This window comes from Callospermophilus lateralis, chromosome 1 (assembly GCF_048772815.1).
Source record: "Callospermophilus lateralis isolate mCalLat2 chromosome 1, mCalLat2.hap1, whole genome shotgun sequence".
Classification (NCBI taxonomy): Eukaryota; Metazoa; Chordata; class Mammalia; order Rodentia; family Sciuridae; genus Callospermophilus; species Callospermophilus lateralis.
In genome coordinates this window covers 213,618,550-213,633,021 of record NC_135305.1, presented here as the reverse complement: position 1 = coordinate 213,633,021, position 14,472 = coordinate 213,618,550, and the positions used below count along the sequence as shown (strand labels likewise).

Here is a 14,472-nt window from a genome sequence, read left to right as displayed (position 1 = left end):
ATCAAGCCCCAGATGGCGAGTTTCATCAGCGCGGGGACCTTTCTTGTTTGCAGGTCTTTCTCAGTAGGTGGAATAGAGATTGGCAAAGATGCTCAGTAAATGCTCCTGGGGTGAGTGGATGCTCTTTAGAGGGAAATGGGATCACACCCAAATGTCGTGAGCAGAGCAACGTTTAAATAAGCCACTAAGGACAAACACGGCTCGATCTCACTGTGAATCTCATGGAAGAGTTCCAGCTCAGAGCACTTTGATCTCATGGAAGTTGAGGATAGAATTGGCTACTAGAGGCAGGGAAGGAAGTGGGAGGGGATGGAGAAAGGTTGGTCAGTGGTTCAATGCCACAGATCGACAGGAGGACGGAGTTGTGGTGCTTCGTGGAGCAGGAGAGCCGTTAATCATAACACACCGAAGAGAGACTTTAAGTAGACTCTCTATAAGTCCATGGTGGGGTTATGGTGTGAATCTGCTAATTACCCTGCATTGATAACTACTCATGTACGCGAGTGAGAGCATCGCACTGAATCTCATAGATACGTACACATCTGTGTCACTCAAAAAATGAAATAAAGAGAGGGTTGGAGGAACTCTCAGAATTGAGATTCAAATAAATCTTTTTAACATTTTTCTCTTTTAGTTCAACAAGTTTTCATGAAGATTTGGAGCTTTGTTTGTTTGTTTGTTGACAGGGTCTCACTAAGTTGCCAAGGCTGGCTTTGAACTTGCCATCCTCCTGCCTCAGCCTCCCAAGTGCCTGGAATTAGAGGTGTGCCCAGCTCTGAGCTGAGCTTTCTAGTTTGGGAGTAGCCTCCCATTCTCCTGTCTGATACATAAAGTCTATTCCTCTCCTCTAAACAGTGTTGAAAGTCCTGTTGGCTTAAATTCACTTGCACAGAGTAGATGCTGAAGTCTTTGCCCTTCAGAATTGCTACAGTAATTCTAACCCAGAAAGAGGACATTTTTTTTTGAAATGCATTTTTAGGTGACATTTGCATAACCTAAAATTGATCATTTTAAGGTGAACATGTCAGTGGCATGCACACACTCACCATGAACAGCCAATATCCCTCTGTAGTTCCAAAATATTTTCGTCACTCCCAAATGACTCTCCATACCCAGTAGCCCCTACTTTCCCCTCCTCCAATCCTGGGCAACCACCAGTCCTCTTTCTATTCCTGTGGATTTTCTTGTTCTGGACATTTCTAACTTTTCTTTATTTATTTTTGAGATGAGTTCTCACTATGTTGCCCAGGCTGGACCCGGACTCCTGGGCTCGAGTGGTCCTCCCACCTCGGTCCAGGGAAGCTGGGACTACAGGCACCCACCACAGCACATGGCTGGACATTTCACGTGAATGGAGTCATCCAATACGTGACCTTGTGCATCTGGCTCCTTCTTGCTTTGGTCATGGAGAAGCGCTCTGTCATGGAGCTACACCCCTTGCCCTGGATCTGGCCTCTTTACTGAGCACAGTGTTTAGAGTTTCTTCCACCTTGCAAGGCACGTGTCAGGACTTGGTTCTCCATGATACCCCACTGTCTGGATAGCTCACGTTTTGTTTATCCATTTCCTTACTGATGGACCTTTAGCTTGTTCCCACGTTTTGGCTTTTGTGGGCAGAGCTGCTATGAATAGAATTTGAGTCCCAGTTCTCTTGGGTGTATGCCTAGGGGTGGACTTGCCAAATGACATGGTGAGTCTACCTTTAATTTTTCTGAGGAACTCAAAGATGCAATTTTGTAACACAGTGTTCCTGTGATTGCCTGACGACTTGTGTGCTCCTGACTTCGGTGGGCACTCTTTGAACTCCTATTGTAAGTGTGGTATTATTTCTGCCCACAGTCTGGGGGTGATTATGTGATGTGATTCCACGTCATGTAAACGTTGCCGTCTACTAGAGACAGCAATGGAGTGAATGTGTAACATGCTGTCTGGGTCAGCACTGCACCAAGTACTTCACAGACGTTGTTTCTTTTAATCTTCCCAAACATTGAGGGGGGTGGGTTCCATGATCACCTCATTTTACAGGTGAGTTAATCAATTACTGAGAGCATGATGGTTGACTTTGTGTGTCAACTTGACTGGGCCCGGGGGTGCCCAGGTATGTGGTCAAGCATTCTTCTGGATGTTTTTGTGAGTGTGTTTCTGGATGACATTAACATGTGAGTTTCTAGATGGAGCAAACAGATGGCCCTTTCTGAATCTTCTATGTAAAAATTTAGATTCCTGTATGACCAAGAAATTCCACTCTTAGGTATAGACCTAAGAGAACTGAAATCAGGGATGCCTACAAGTGCTTATTCATAAGAGCACAACTCACAATAGTCAAAATGTGAGAACGACCTAAATATTCATCAGGGAATGAATGGATAAGCAAATGTGGGGGGGGCGCTCATCCAATCAGTGGGGGGCCTGAATGGAGCCAAAAAATTATAGAAGAGAATTATAGAAGAGAATTACCTCCTGCCTCCTACTGGGATATCGTTCCACCCCGCATGGACTCAAGTGAGAAACACTGGCTCTTCTTATGACTCAAGTCTTCCAACCCTGAAGTAGAGCAATACCCATCTGCTTCCCTTGTGTCCAGCTACAGAGCTCCTGATGGGCTAGCCCACTACAGACAGACTCCAATAATCATGTGAGCAGGTTCCTTATAATGAATTGTTAGCTATCTATGTATCTACTACTTACCATTTATCTTGCTGTCTAATATAATAGTATCATAAACTAATACTATGTCATATAATTGTATGTAATATAATATATAATTAATACTATCTTATAATGTATAATTAACTCATATAATTAGTAATATATAACAATACTATTATAAAAATGTAATATAATTATACTATATAATAAAATTAAACAATACGTATAGTACTGGGTAATGTAGGAATATTATCAAATACATAATAACACATGATACAGTACATTATTATATAATTCACCATTATGAGTAGCTAATATTACACGTTCATAATAATACAAGTCTCCTGCCCTAAACCCCCTCCACATGCTGACTTTGGGCTTTGTGAATATCAGTTACCTGATTTTCATAACCTGGCTAGGTTCCAGGGTTGGCCTTCACTCACCTCTGTGTGGCCATTGGGTGTCTTTGAGGAGGTGATATCTGCAGAGGACATGGAGAGGTGTTACTGGTGGGAGGAAGAGGGGGGCTCGCCGCTCGGCCCTGAAGGGCTGGGTCCCCCCTTACGTTCACTGACAGGGTTGCTTGCTTGTTTGGGGCTCACAGCCTGAGGGATTTTTAGTGGGGTGATTTTGTGCCCCAGGAGACATTTGGTGAAGTCTGACCTGGGTGGATACCCCTGGACTCTAGTGGGGGGGGGCCAGGATGCTGCTCAACCTCCTACAGCAGCAAAGCAGCCCCCTCCAGGAAGAATGATCGGGGACAGCGCATGGCGGGCAAACCCCTCCACAGAGGAGGCAGAAGTGTGGGTGTCCCTTCTTCAATTCAGTTTTGCCTGGACACTATAACTGAAATGGCCAAGGAAATGGAAAGTTAGAAGCCTCAGGTTTTTTTAAAGTTAGCCTGAGAATCATAATCATGTTACAGGAAAGTTCTTTGCCCTCTTTAGCCCAGTGACTCAGCTGAAAGCCAAGCTACAGGTCGACTCAGATTCAGAGCATCCAGTTTTGGCTCTCAGTTACCGAGGAAGACCTTTGATTGCTGCCTGCACCTTGATCACTTCTGTCCTAGAAAGCCGGGGAAAGGCCAGCAATGTTACCTCCCTGTGACCATCAGGCCGAGGTGAAGCCTGTGGTTTTCAGCTGAGTCTATTTGCTAACAAGGGCACAGAGCTTTCCTGTAATATTGATGGCTTTGTCTTCAGACTCCAGGAACACTGACCTGCCACCTGAGGTGTGATTGTTATAGGACACCATGTTCATGGTAGAAACATGTCATTTTGACGGAAGGCTGAATAAACTTTGTCATGGCGGGAAGTAGCTTGGACCTTCCAACTGTGGTTAAAAATCAACTCCAAATGGGGTCAATCTCTTTAAAAGCATTGTGCAGAACTCTTGAAATCAGGAAAATAACCAAAGGAATTTTCTTCTCTTCTAAAATAAGGTGAGTCTAAGTAGGTGAAGCCCAGGGGGAGCCTCGGTCAGTTCGTGTCTGGTGGGCAGAGGTGCCCGCTGCCTGGGAAGAGGCCCGGGTAGTTGGAGTTCACTCTTCCACTTGCTCACTTTACAACCACTGATTGAAAGTGTGAGCTCGGGGCAACGAACATGAAAGGAAGGAGGAAGGGGTGGGAATCCTACCCTGGGCTCCCCCAGTGTTAATTCATTCAGTATTTATTGAGCATCTATAATATGATTTTAGCATGAACTACCTACAATACAACATTACAATGTAGATTGGGTGAACTTGGTCTTTCAAGCATATAAGTGTATAAATGAAAATTGTCTGTAAGGTTATTAGGGTGTCCCATATTATCACAATGCAGATACGACTTTTTACAAAGCAAAAAGTTCATCATTTCTAATTTGGAAATGAATAGCACCACAGTCAAAGTGGTTTAACAAAACAATCTATAGAAAAATGAACAGAACAAATCTGCAGAACTTAATGTATAAAATGAGGAAGTTTCTTTTCTTTTGCCATGTTGGGGATCAAATGCAGGGCCTCTTGCATGCTAGGTACAAGTTTTATTTCTCAAAGAGAGCTGGGGAAGAAGGTTTTCTGACATCTCAGCAAGTCCTTTACCAGTACCAAGTCCTGAAATGAAATTCCTCTTGTTCAAAGCATCTGATGTGGTTTCTGTTTTCAGGCTAGATTCTGACTGATCAAGAGGGATAATTATTATTTTCCTACTAGAAAAAGAGTCTTGAATCAAATGTATGAAAGATGATATGTCATGAGCTTTGTAATGTTTTGAACAACCAATAAAAAAAAATTAAAACAAAAGAGTCTTCATGTCCCTCGTGGGCTGCCATGAGACCCAGGTGAGAATACAGGAAGTGAATCGTGACTGAGTCCTCAAGTCAGGCTGACCTAAATTCAAAACCTGTTTATGGATGACCGACCTCACTATCAGCAGACTTTCTAGTTTCTGGTTGTCTCAGTGTCTTTCATCTGCAATGCTTACTTCACAGGATTACTGCAGATGACATAAAGCATGGGCAGCATTTAGTGGAGACCTAGCATGTGGCACAAGGGAAATAAGGAATAATGACAAGAAGAATAGCTATTAGCATCATTATTTTCTTATCAAAGTAGCTTCCTCGAATTTAATTTTGTCTCTCTTCTATGAGGCCAACTGTGGCCAATAGCTCGGGGCTGGTAAATCTCTCTGTGAAATAAAACAGGACATGAAAAAGAGTGGGTGAAAATCTGAGGGCAAGTTGGCACTTGACGGTGACTATCCTTTCCCAAGAATGCAAAGTCACGAGCTTACAAGACCTGTTGATTTGTGCATATAGACTTCCCCCATAGGTGATTTCCATGGGAATGGTTAAGTTTATAGAACATGGAACTTTTGGTGAGCACAGACCCAAGGGTGGGCACACGACTTAAACTGGAACATTTTGCCCATTTCCAAAGAATTTGCAAGTAGGTTTAAGAGAGGGTTCATTAATCTCTCCTCGGTTGGAGCCATAGACAGGGTAAGATGTGGAGCTGAGGGTGGTCATTTTCTGTGCTGTGATCTAGGAAGCAGAGCCAGCCTTCAGGGAACGAGAAGAAAGGAACAGACACAAGAGGGTAACCAAGGTAGAGGGAGCATGCTGATGGTGTGGGGTCACCTGTTCCGGCTAATTCCAAATCCCAGCTGCATTCTTGGCCTGGAATTCAAGCTCATCCATGCATTCATAGGAACACACAAGTTAGCCTGAGTTAGTTTCTTCCTTGGGGTTCAAAGGATTCTGTCTCAATCACCACCTTCTACTCCCTCCATCTCCAGACTACACTTGCCCTCCTTACCCCACTGTTCCCCTGAACTTGAACTTCCTCCTTCTCTTTGTTCTCTTCTTTCCAGGAAATAGAAACATAATCTGGTCCCATAATAAGAAAATCTGTTTCTTTGCCCCCCCCACCCCCCTGTGTTAGACTCAATGAAAAAATGAGGGAGGGAGACGAGAGGACAAGAATTGCCTTACTCTGACAAGTGTTCTCATTGGAATTGTTGAATTGCACCTCTCCAGAGAGGAGCTCATATCCAGGCACGCAGCGACAGTGAAAACTTCCTTCCACATTCTTACACTCAGCATTTAATCCACAGTATACACTGATGGGCGGTTTACACTCATTGATATCTGAAAGACAAAAGGAAAATTTGGCCAGTCATCCAATGGACATTTATTGAGCATCTACTCTGTGCCAGATGCTGTGCCCTTTCCCCCAGGGTCTGTCCTGGGTATTGGAGATAAATTCGTTTAGGTAGTGGTTGTCTTTGTTCTTTCTTGGTTGATTTTGCTTGGGTTTTTTTGAAGAAGGAGACATCGAAGCAAGGATTCAAGTGCAAGCACTTTATTTGGGAGTTGATTCCAGAAAACACCTGGAGGAAAGTGGTAAAATGAGAAAGGGAAGGGAAGGCAGATGATGAAAGGGATGTTATTTAGCAAATTTCCGTAGTGGGCAACTGGGGTGCAGTTCCTCTGAGAACCTCTGGGAGGCAATGTAGAGCACACATGTCAGCATTATCTCTCCGGAAGGGAGAAGACCGGGTTTAGCCACCAACAGGCTGTCGCTGATGCTCCCAGGAAGCAGCCAGCTTTTCTGCCTCTCACGAGCTGGGGCTGAGTGGTCTCCAGTATCCAGAAAAGACCTCATATTTGGTATGCAGAGGAATGGGGGGAATGTCAAGGTTATATATGCTGCATACTGACCTATGCCTGCTAGTGTAGACTGAAGTCCCAACCTTGAACCTGTGAGTTTCACTTTGCTTGGAAATAGGGTCTTTTCAGAGGTAGGTTGTGGCAGGCACGGTGGCACACACCTGTGATCCCAGAGGCTCGGGAGGCTGAGGCAGGAGGATGGTGAGTTCAAAGCCAGCCTCAGCAATTTAGTGAGGCACTAAGCAACTCAGTGAGACCCTGTCTCTAATAAAATATTAAAAAGGGCTGGGGATGTGGCTCAGTGGTTGAGTGTCCCTGGTTTAATTCCCAGTACCAAAAAAAAAAAAAAAATAGATGAGGTTCAGGTGACTGATGTTCCTCTATGAAGAAGAAAATGCCATGTGAAGACAGAGCCACAGGGAGAAGGCTGTGGGTGACGGAAGCAGGATTGGGGTGCAGCAGCTACAACCCGACTGACTCCCCTGAGACCATCAGGCCCAGTGAGAACATTCTGGAGGGAGAGAGAGAGGAAAAAAAAGAGATGGATGAAAGGATAGAGGGAATAAAAGAGGGAGAGAGGCTTGACCGAATGTGTCAGAGAATAAGCTGTCTTGGAGGTGGCGCCTCCTGTCTCAGTGGACATCGGTGGAATGGAGTTGAGACCCCTGGCCATGTCCTTCCAGAGCTCCTGACTCACAGAATTTTTTTGGGGGGGTTTCTTTTTTTATTATTATTTGTTCAAAACATTACAAAGCTCTTGACATATCATATTTCATACATTTGATTCAAGTGGGTTATGAACTCCCATTTCCCCCCCCATATACAGGTTGCAGAATCACATCGGTTACACATCCACGTTTTTACATTCTGCCATACTAGTGTCTGTTGTATTCTGCTGCCTTTCCTATCCCCTACTATCCCTCCTCCCCTCCCCTCCCCTCCCATCTTCTCTCTCTACCCCATCTACTGTACTTCATTTCTCTCCCTTGATTTTTTTCCCTTTCCCCTCACAACCTCTTATATGTAATTTTGTATAACGATGAGGGTCTCCTTCCATTTCCATGCAATTTCCCTTCTCTCTCCCTTTCCCTCCCACCTCTCGTCCCTGTTTAATGTTAATCTTCTTCTCATGCTCTTCCTCCCTGCTCTGTTCTTAGTTGCTCTCCTTATATCAAAGATGACATTTGGCATTTGTTTTTTAGGGATTGGCTAGCTGACTCACAGAATTATGAGAAAAACAGAATGATGGTTTGAAGAGTCTTAGTTTGGGGGTATTTTTTTAAAAATGCCCCAATAGGTAGCAAGAACAATCATGTTTTCATGAGTGGCAACCCCAGGTCTTGGTCAAAGGATGAAGGCTGCGAACTTTCATTTTATTCCTTCTGAAGGTGTTTCTCAGCATTGTGATCACCTTGGCAGGCCGAGACAGTGAAACAGAGGGGGACGGTGTCTGGTTTCTGGAATCCATGTGAAATATTCCCAGCCTGGGGCTGGGGCTCAGCGGTAGCGCATTTGCCTGGCATGTGTGAGGCACTGGGTTCGATTCTCAGCACCGCAGATAACCAATAAAATAAAGGTCTATCAACAACTAAAAAAAAAAAAATATTCCCAGCCTGAGCTGGGGACATTTCCTGGCCCCTAAGGCATGCTGGGCTCCATGCATTACCAAAATCTCTTAGAAGCAGATGAAGGGTTCTAGCATTTTTGGATGGGGTTTTTCTTTTCTCCCTTCATGTACGGCCACCTCTCTGGTTCTCCTAGGTGTGTGATTGCTGGGTCTGAATGGAAGGGAGCCCAGGGGCCTCCCGGAGAACAGACTTCACACTAACTCCAGGGTGGGCTGGGTGGACATTTGGAAATGCCTTATAGGAAACCCAAGGCAGGAAACTGAAAGGAGAGGGTCCCGCTTTGAATTTTATCAGAGGCAGATGAGTTACGGGTTGGGAGTGGGCAAGTAAGAGAGGAAGGGTTTATCTGGAGAGAGCAGATGCCAAATAGTGAGCTCCCCTTCTCAGCTGAGGAGAGAGGGAGGGGGCTAAGGAGTGCTCCAGGCTTGTTACTTCTTGCATTTTGTGGGGATCGAACTGATCGAACTGGTGCCTACTTTCCTCAGAAAAGTCTAAAGAGTGAGCCACTGGCTGGCGACAGGGCCAGGGAGGTGCACCTGTGCACATGCCCCTTCCGCATCCTTGAGCTAAAGGTAGGAGCATGTCTCCCCAGGACTGGAGGTGAGTGGAGAGTGGAGGTTGCTGGAGCCGGGTGGCCACTTGGCACGGGGAGTGGAGGGTACCTGGAGGCTGGAGGGTTCACAGTTGAGGAAGGTGCAGGGAGGGACTTGCTGTCATCAAGAGAATTGCAGGAGAGTGGTGGGGGGATGGGGGCCTGCTCCCCAAAGATCTGGCAAAGTTTACCCTCAAAGTATCTGCTGTGTCTCAGGAACACAGAAGCTAAACCATGACCGGAGTCTGAGCTGGGTGAAGACTCCTTGCTCTTCCTCTCCCTCCAGGGTTTCTTTTCTACCAAGATTCTGGGAGGAAGGGCCAAGTGGGGGAAAGAGAAGGGAAGCCAGAGACACTGCCAGTTCCTGACTGCAGGCTTACCCCCTCCCCTCCACGAGGGAGCTTGAACTAGGGAAGGGGAACAACCCCCTACCAATTCCCACCGGGAGTGCTTTTTATCCCACGGGAGGGTACGTTTCCATCATTGAATGGAGACTGCAGTTGGCATGTTGAGTGACCACAGAACTTTATATGAGAAATGTTTCAGCAGAAGCTTTTATTTCCTCCTGCTTCAATACTTATTCTCTTTCCTTATTTATTTATTTTTTTTTTAATGACACTATGCTTTTCAAGAAGCATTGTCACATTCACGATCCTCTTCAGTCCCCCCACCACTTGTGAAGTCAGCATTGTCAGCCCAGAGGGATAAAGGAGGAAATGGAGACCCAGGTGGATTCTGGAAGAACCCGCCTTTCTTTTTCGGGTACCTGGGGATTGAACTCAGGGTCCCTCGACCCCTGAGCCACCTCCTGTTGGGAGTCACCCTGGCTCCAAAGACTAACTTCCCCATCCCCAGAGAAGAGCCGGCCAATGGTGAGCCCTGCTGGCTCACATGATCCTCACCCACCAATCAGACTAGCTCTGCTGGCTCACATGATCCTTACCCACCAATCAGACTAGCTCTGCTGGCTCACATGATCCTTACCCACCAATCATAAAGCACCCCATGCCAACTGTCAAACTGTTCAACCATTAAACTGTCATAACTGTCAAACCACCCCCGGCTCTATAAATATGCAGAGCTCTTCCTCAATAAACAGGCATTTTCTCCGACGACGAGACTTGTTCGTTCTTTCACCTCCCCAGCCTTAATTTTTATTTTATTTAGAGACAGGATCTCACTGAGTTGCTTAGCACCTCACTAAATTGCTGAGGCTGGCTTTGAACTCAAGATCCTCCTGCCTCAGCCTCCCAGGGCTGGGATGACAGGCCTGTGCCACCGCGCCCAGCTGAGAGCACAGCTGTTTCCGACTTCTTCAAGGTGTCTCTTTCTCGGCGCAGGCCGAGTGGCAGTTTTCAGCAGGGCCGATTCCCCAGAATTCTCTCTCCTGCATCGCTCACGATGCCTCCATCGACCCTCATGCAAAACGCCCCTTACCTTTACATATCTCCAGGGGGTATGTGAAAAATCGCTTCCCAGATCCAGAAATAAATCCAGGGTTGCAGGTGCAGTGAGAGCTGTTGACGCAGGATCCGTGCAACGGGCACCGGTTGCAAGGGCCTGCCGGGAGAAGAGAGGCAGGTCAAACCTCACGTGGCCCTCCCGATCACGGGTCAGCAGAATGAATATTGTTACAACGGCCATTTTGCCAGAGTGATCCCCAGGTTCCATGCAGTCCCTGTCAAGATAGCAGACATTGTTCATGGAACTAGAAGAAAAAAATCCTAAAATTCACAGTGTGGGGTCAAACACTAATCGGTGTCTGAGAAAGCTCTCAGTGAGGGAAGGTCTCTAAAGATAGGGGTAACAAAGGAAATGGGGAGGGGGAGCTGGCCACTTCCCTCATCCCCAGTCCTCAGGAGAGGATCCAAACAGAGCGACCCTGGTTGGGAAGTAGAGGAATGTACCCATAAGACGTCTGAAGAGACCCTCCTGGGCAGTGGCCAGCAACCTGCCCTAGGTAGTGTCCATTCTGTAGGCACCGTGCAGTCCTCCTTGTATTCCAACCCCCTGCTGCCGAGGAGGAAGGGGTCAAATGTTCCAGACCTCTCCCTTGGGCTCTCCAAGTTATTTCTTTGGGATGAGTAGAAAGCATGCTTGGGGCATCTGCAGCCCTGGGGTTGAACACACAGGGAAAAACCAAAGACCCAGAACAGCCAAAGCAATTCCTCAGCAAAAAGAGCAATCCATGCTGGAGGCATTCCATATCCAGGTGTTAGAGAAGCTTCTATTTTGTATCTTGTTGATTTCTCATTTCTTTCCATTTTTATCTCCTGGAAGGCAAGGTATTATCTCTAACCAGAAGAAAGAGGGAAAAACTCAAGTTATTAAAATTCATGAATGAAAAAAGAAGCGTCACCACAGGCGCTACTCTGAAATGCAGAGGTTCATCAGAAACAATTTTGAAAATTTATACTCCAATAAATTAGAAAAATCTTGAAGTCATTGACAAATTTCTCGAGACGTATGGCCTACGGAACTAAACGAGGAGAACAGAGAAAATTTAAACCTCAGTTTCAAGTAATGAAACCGAAGACACCATCAAAAGCCCAGGATCAGTCGGATTCTCAGCCAAATTCTGCAAGACCTTTAAAGAAGAAAGAACACCAATCCTCCTCAAATTATGCCATGAAATAGAAAGGGAGGGGGCCCTTCCAAACTTGTTCTATGAAACCATCACCCTGATACCAAAACCAGACAAAGACACATCAAGGAAAGAAATTCAGACCAATCTCCTTGATGAACCTAGCTGCAAGAATTCTTAATAAAATTCTGGGAAATCACATAAAAAACATATAAAAAAGATAGTGCATCATGATCAAGTGGGGTTCATCCCAGGAATGCAAGGTTGGCTCAACATACCAAAATCAATAAATGTAATTCATCACATCAATAGATTTAAAGACAAGAATCACATGATTATCTCAATAGCTGCAGACAAAGCATTTAACAAAATACAGACTACTTCACATACAAAACACTAGAAAAACTAGGGATAGTAGGAACATATTTCAACATTATAAAAACTTTATGCATCAAACCCAAGGCCAACCCTATTCTGCATAAAGGAAAGCTGAAAGCATTCCCTCTAAAAACTGGAACAAGACAGGGGTGGCCTCTTTCACAGCTTCTATTCAACGTAATCCTTGAATCTCTAGCCAGAGCAATTAAATAAAAGAAAGAAATTAAAGGGATATGAAAGTCTATTTGCCAATAACATGATTCTATATTTAGAAGACCCCAAAACACTCCACCAGAAAACTTCTAGAACTCATAAATAAATTCAGAAAAGTAGCAGGACATAAAATTAATACCCACAAGTCAGTTGCATTCCTATACACCAATGATGAATCCGCTGAAAGAGAAATTAGGAAAACAGTAGCTTTGAAAAAATAAAATACTTGGGAATCAGTCTAACCAAAGAAGTGAAAGACCTCTACAATGGAAACCACAGCACACTGAAGGAAGAGATTGAAGAAGACTTTATAAGATGGAAAGACCTCCCGTGTTTGAGGACAAGGGTGCCCCAGGTCCACCCCTGATTCACAGCCACCTGTCAGGCTCTGGACACTCACCTTTGACAATCCGAGCCTCAGCTCCAGACAAGCTCAGCAGAAAGCAGAGTCCTGGAACAGAAGGGAGAGTCATGAGAAAACTGAGGAAAGATTCCAGTAACTCCTCCAAGGCCTATGTATCAGTTAGCAGAGAGGACATGTGGCAGCTGGTGGCTGTGAAGTGAGGAGGTGGGAATTATAATTTTTTTGAGTAAAATGCAACATGCCCCGTAATGCAATCTCCCCTTCATCTGGCTTGTGAACGATCCAGTAAAATCTATCTTGATCACTGCTTCAGTTTGTTGTATGTTGCTATTACACAGTACCAGAGAGTGGGTATTTATAATGAGCAGAAATTTGACTCATGGTTCTAGAGGTTAGGAAGTCCAAGTGAGGTGCCCGTTATATTTTTGTGGTTAGAGGTGCCTTGCTGCATCAAAACATGCCAGAAAGCAGAACTGGAAGAGAGAGGGAGAGGGGGTGGGGAGAGGAAGCTTCTCCTGTGATAATGAACCAACTCCCAGGGTCATGACATGAAATCCATTCTTAAAGATCCCACCTCTCAAAGCTGTTGCCCTGGGGATTAAGTTCCAGCACATGAACTTTGGGGGAACACATCCAAATCACAACACTCACTAATGTCTCCCCCCATTATTTTATTTTGGTAACCTACACATGACATAAAATTATCCTAATCATTCCTAAGTGGAGTTCGGTACAGCAGCCACCCCCACCCATCTCCATAACTCTTTTCACCTGGAAGAACTGAAGCTCTCAACTCATGAATCACCCTCTATCAGTCATTAATATCTTGGGATGGAGTTGGGCAAAGCCCAGTCCTATCTCCATAATACCTGGGCCAGTTAATCTTAGTTACATTGTCTTGGTTGGGTAAAAAGATACCTGGAGAACTGGCCGGGTTTATACCTGGGTGAGGGTGTGAGGTGCTTCTGGAGATTGGCCTGAGTTGGTGGACTGAGTCAAGAGGACCTCCCCCTCCCTTATGGAGGGCAGGAACCATACAACCGGCTGAGGGCTGGGCAAAGGGAAGGTGAGCTTCCTCTGTCTCCTGGGGCTGGGGAACCTGTCTTCTACTGCCCTGGGATGCCAGACAGGACTTCAAGTTCTCTGACATTTGGATTCTGGGACTTTTGCCAGCATTACCCTTTCCCAACCCCTGGGTTCTTGGGTCTTTAGCTTTGAACTGAGAGTTAGACCATCAACCTCCCTGGTGCTGAGGCTTCTGGACTTGGACTGAGCCACACTGACATCCCTGGGTCTCAGCTTGCAGATGGCCAATTGTAGAACTTCTCAGTCTCCATAATCATGTAAGAAAATTCCCCTAACAAATCCCTTCTCAAATCTATCTATCCATCCATCCATCCATCCATCCACCCACTCATCCATCCATCCATCCATCCATCCTGGTTCCTTTTGAAAGTTCTAGAGAAGAAACCACATCCTTCCAGCTTCTAGAAGCTACCTTCCTTCTTTGGCTCATGACCTCTTTACCCATCATGAGATCCAGATCTGAGTCTCAAAGTCCAGTAAACTTATTTGGTAATTTTGGGTCAATCCAGACAAATGGCAGGATTTGGGAGAAAAGGCCTATGGTCTGGCAGTGATCCTTCAAGAATTGGAGAAAGAGTGATATGAAACCCGTCGGGGCCTCCAAGCGTCTCTGATGGCTGCTATGACAAATGATCATGAACTTAGTGGCTTAACTCAGCTTAAACATATTCTATTACAGTTGTGGAGGTTGGACATCTGGAATCAGTATCTCCAGGCTAAATTTTTGGCTTTGCTTTTTCTAGCCTGTAAAAGAGGCCCATGTTCCTTGACTTACTCCATCTTTAGATTCGCAACTGTGATCTCTTCTTTCTGGTTCCTGCCTTCCCCT

General features: G+C 45.4%; 1 protein-coding gene across 1 annotated transcript in view; it reads right to left on the bottom strand.

Annotated features, from left to right (window-relative positions):
* Positions 1-12,666, bottom strand: part of Adgre3 (adhesion G protein-coupled receptor E3) — a 28,409-nt gene extending 15,743 nt beyond the window's left edge. The window contains exons 1-4 of the mRNA XM_076857632.2: positions 12,594-12,666; positions 10,456-10,578; positions 6,121-6,276; positions 3,093-3,130 (exon numbers count right to left, since the gene is read on the bottom strand). Of these exons, the coding sequence (XP_076713747.2) occupies positions 3,093-3,130; positions 6,121-6,276; positions 10,456-10,578; positions 12,594-12,666 (390 nt within the window). The remainder of the gene's footprint in view (positions 1-3,092; positions 3,131-6,120; positions 6,277-10,455; positions 10,579-12,593) is intronic.
* Positions 12,667-14,472: the final 1,806 nt, after the last annotated feature.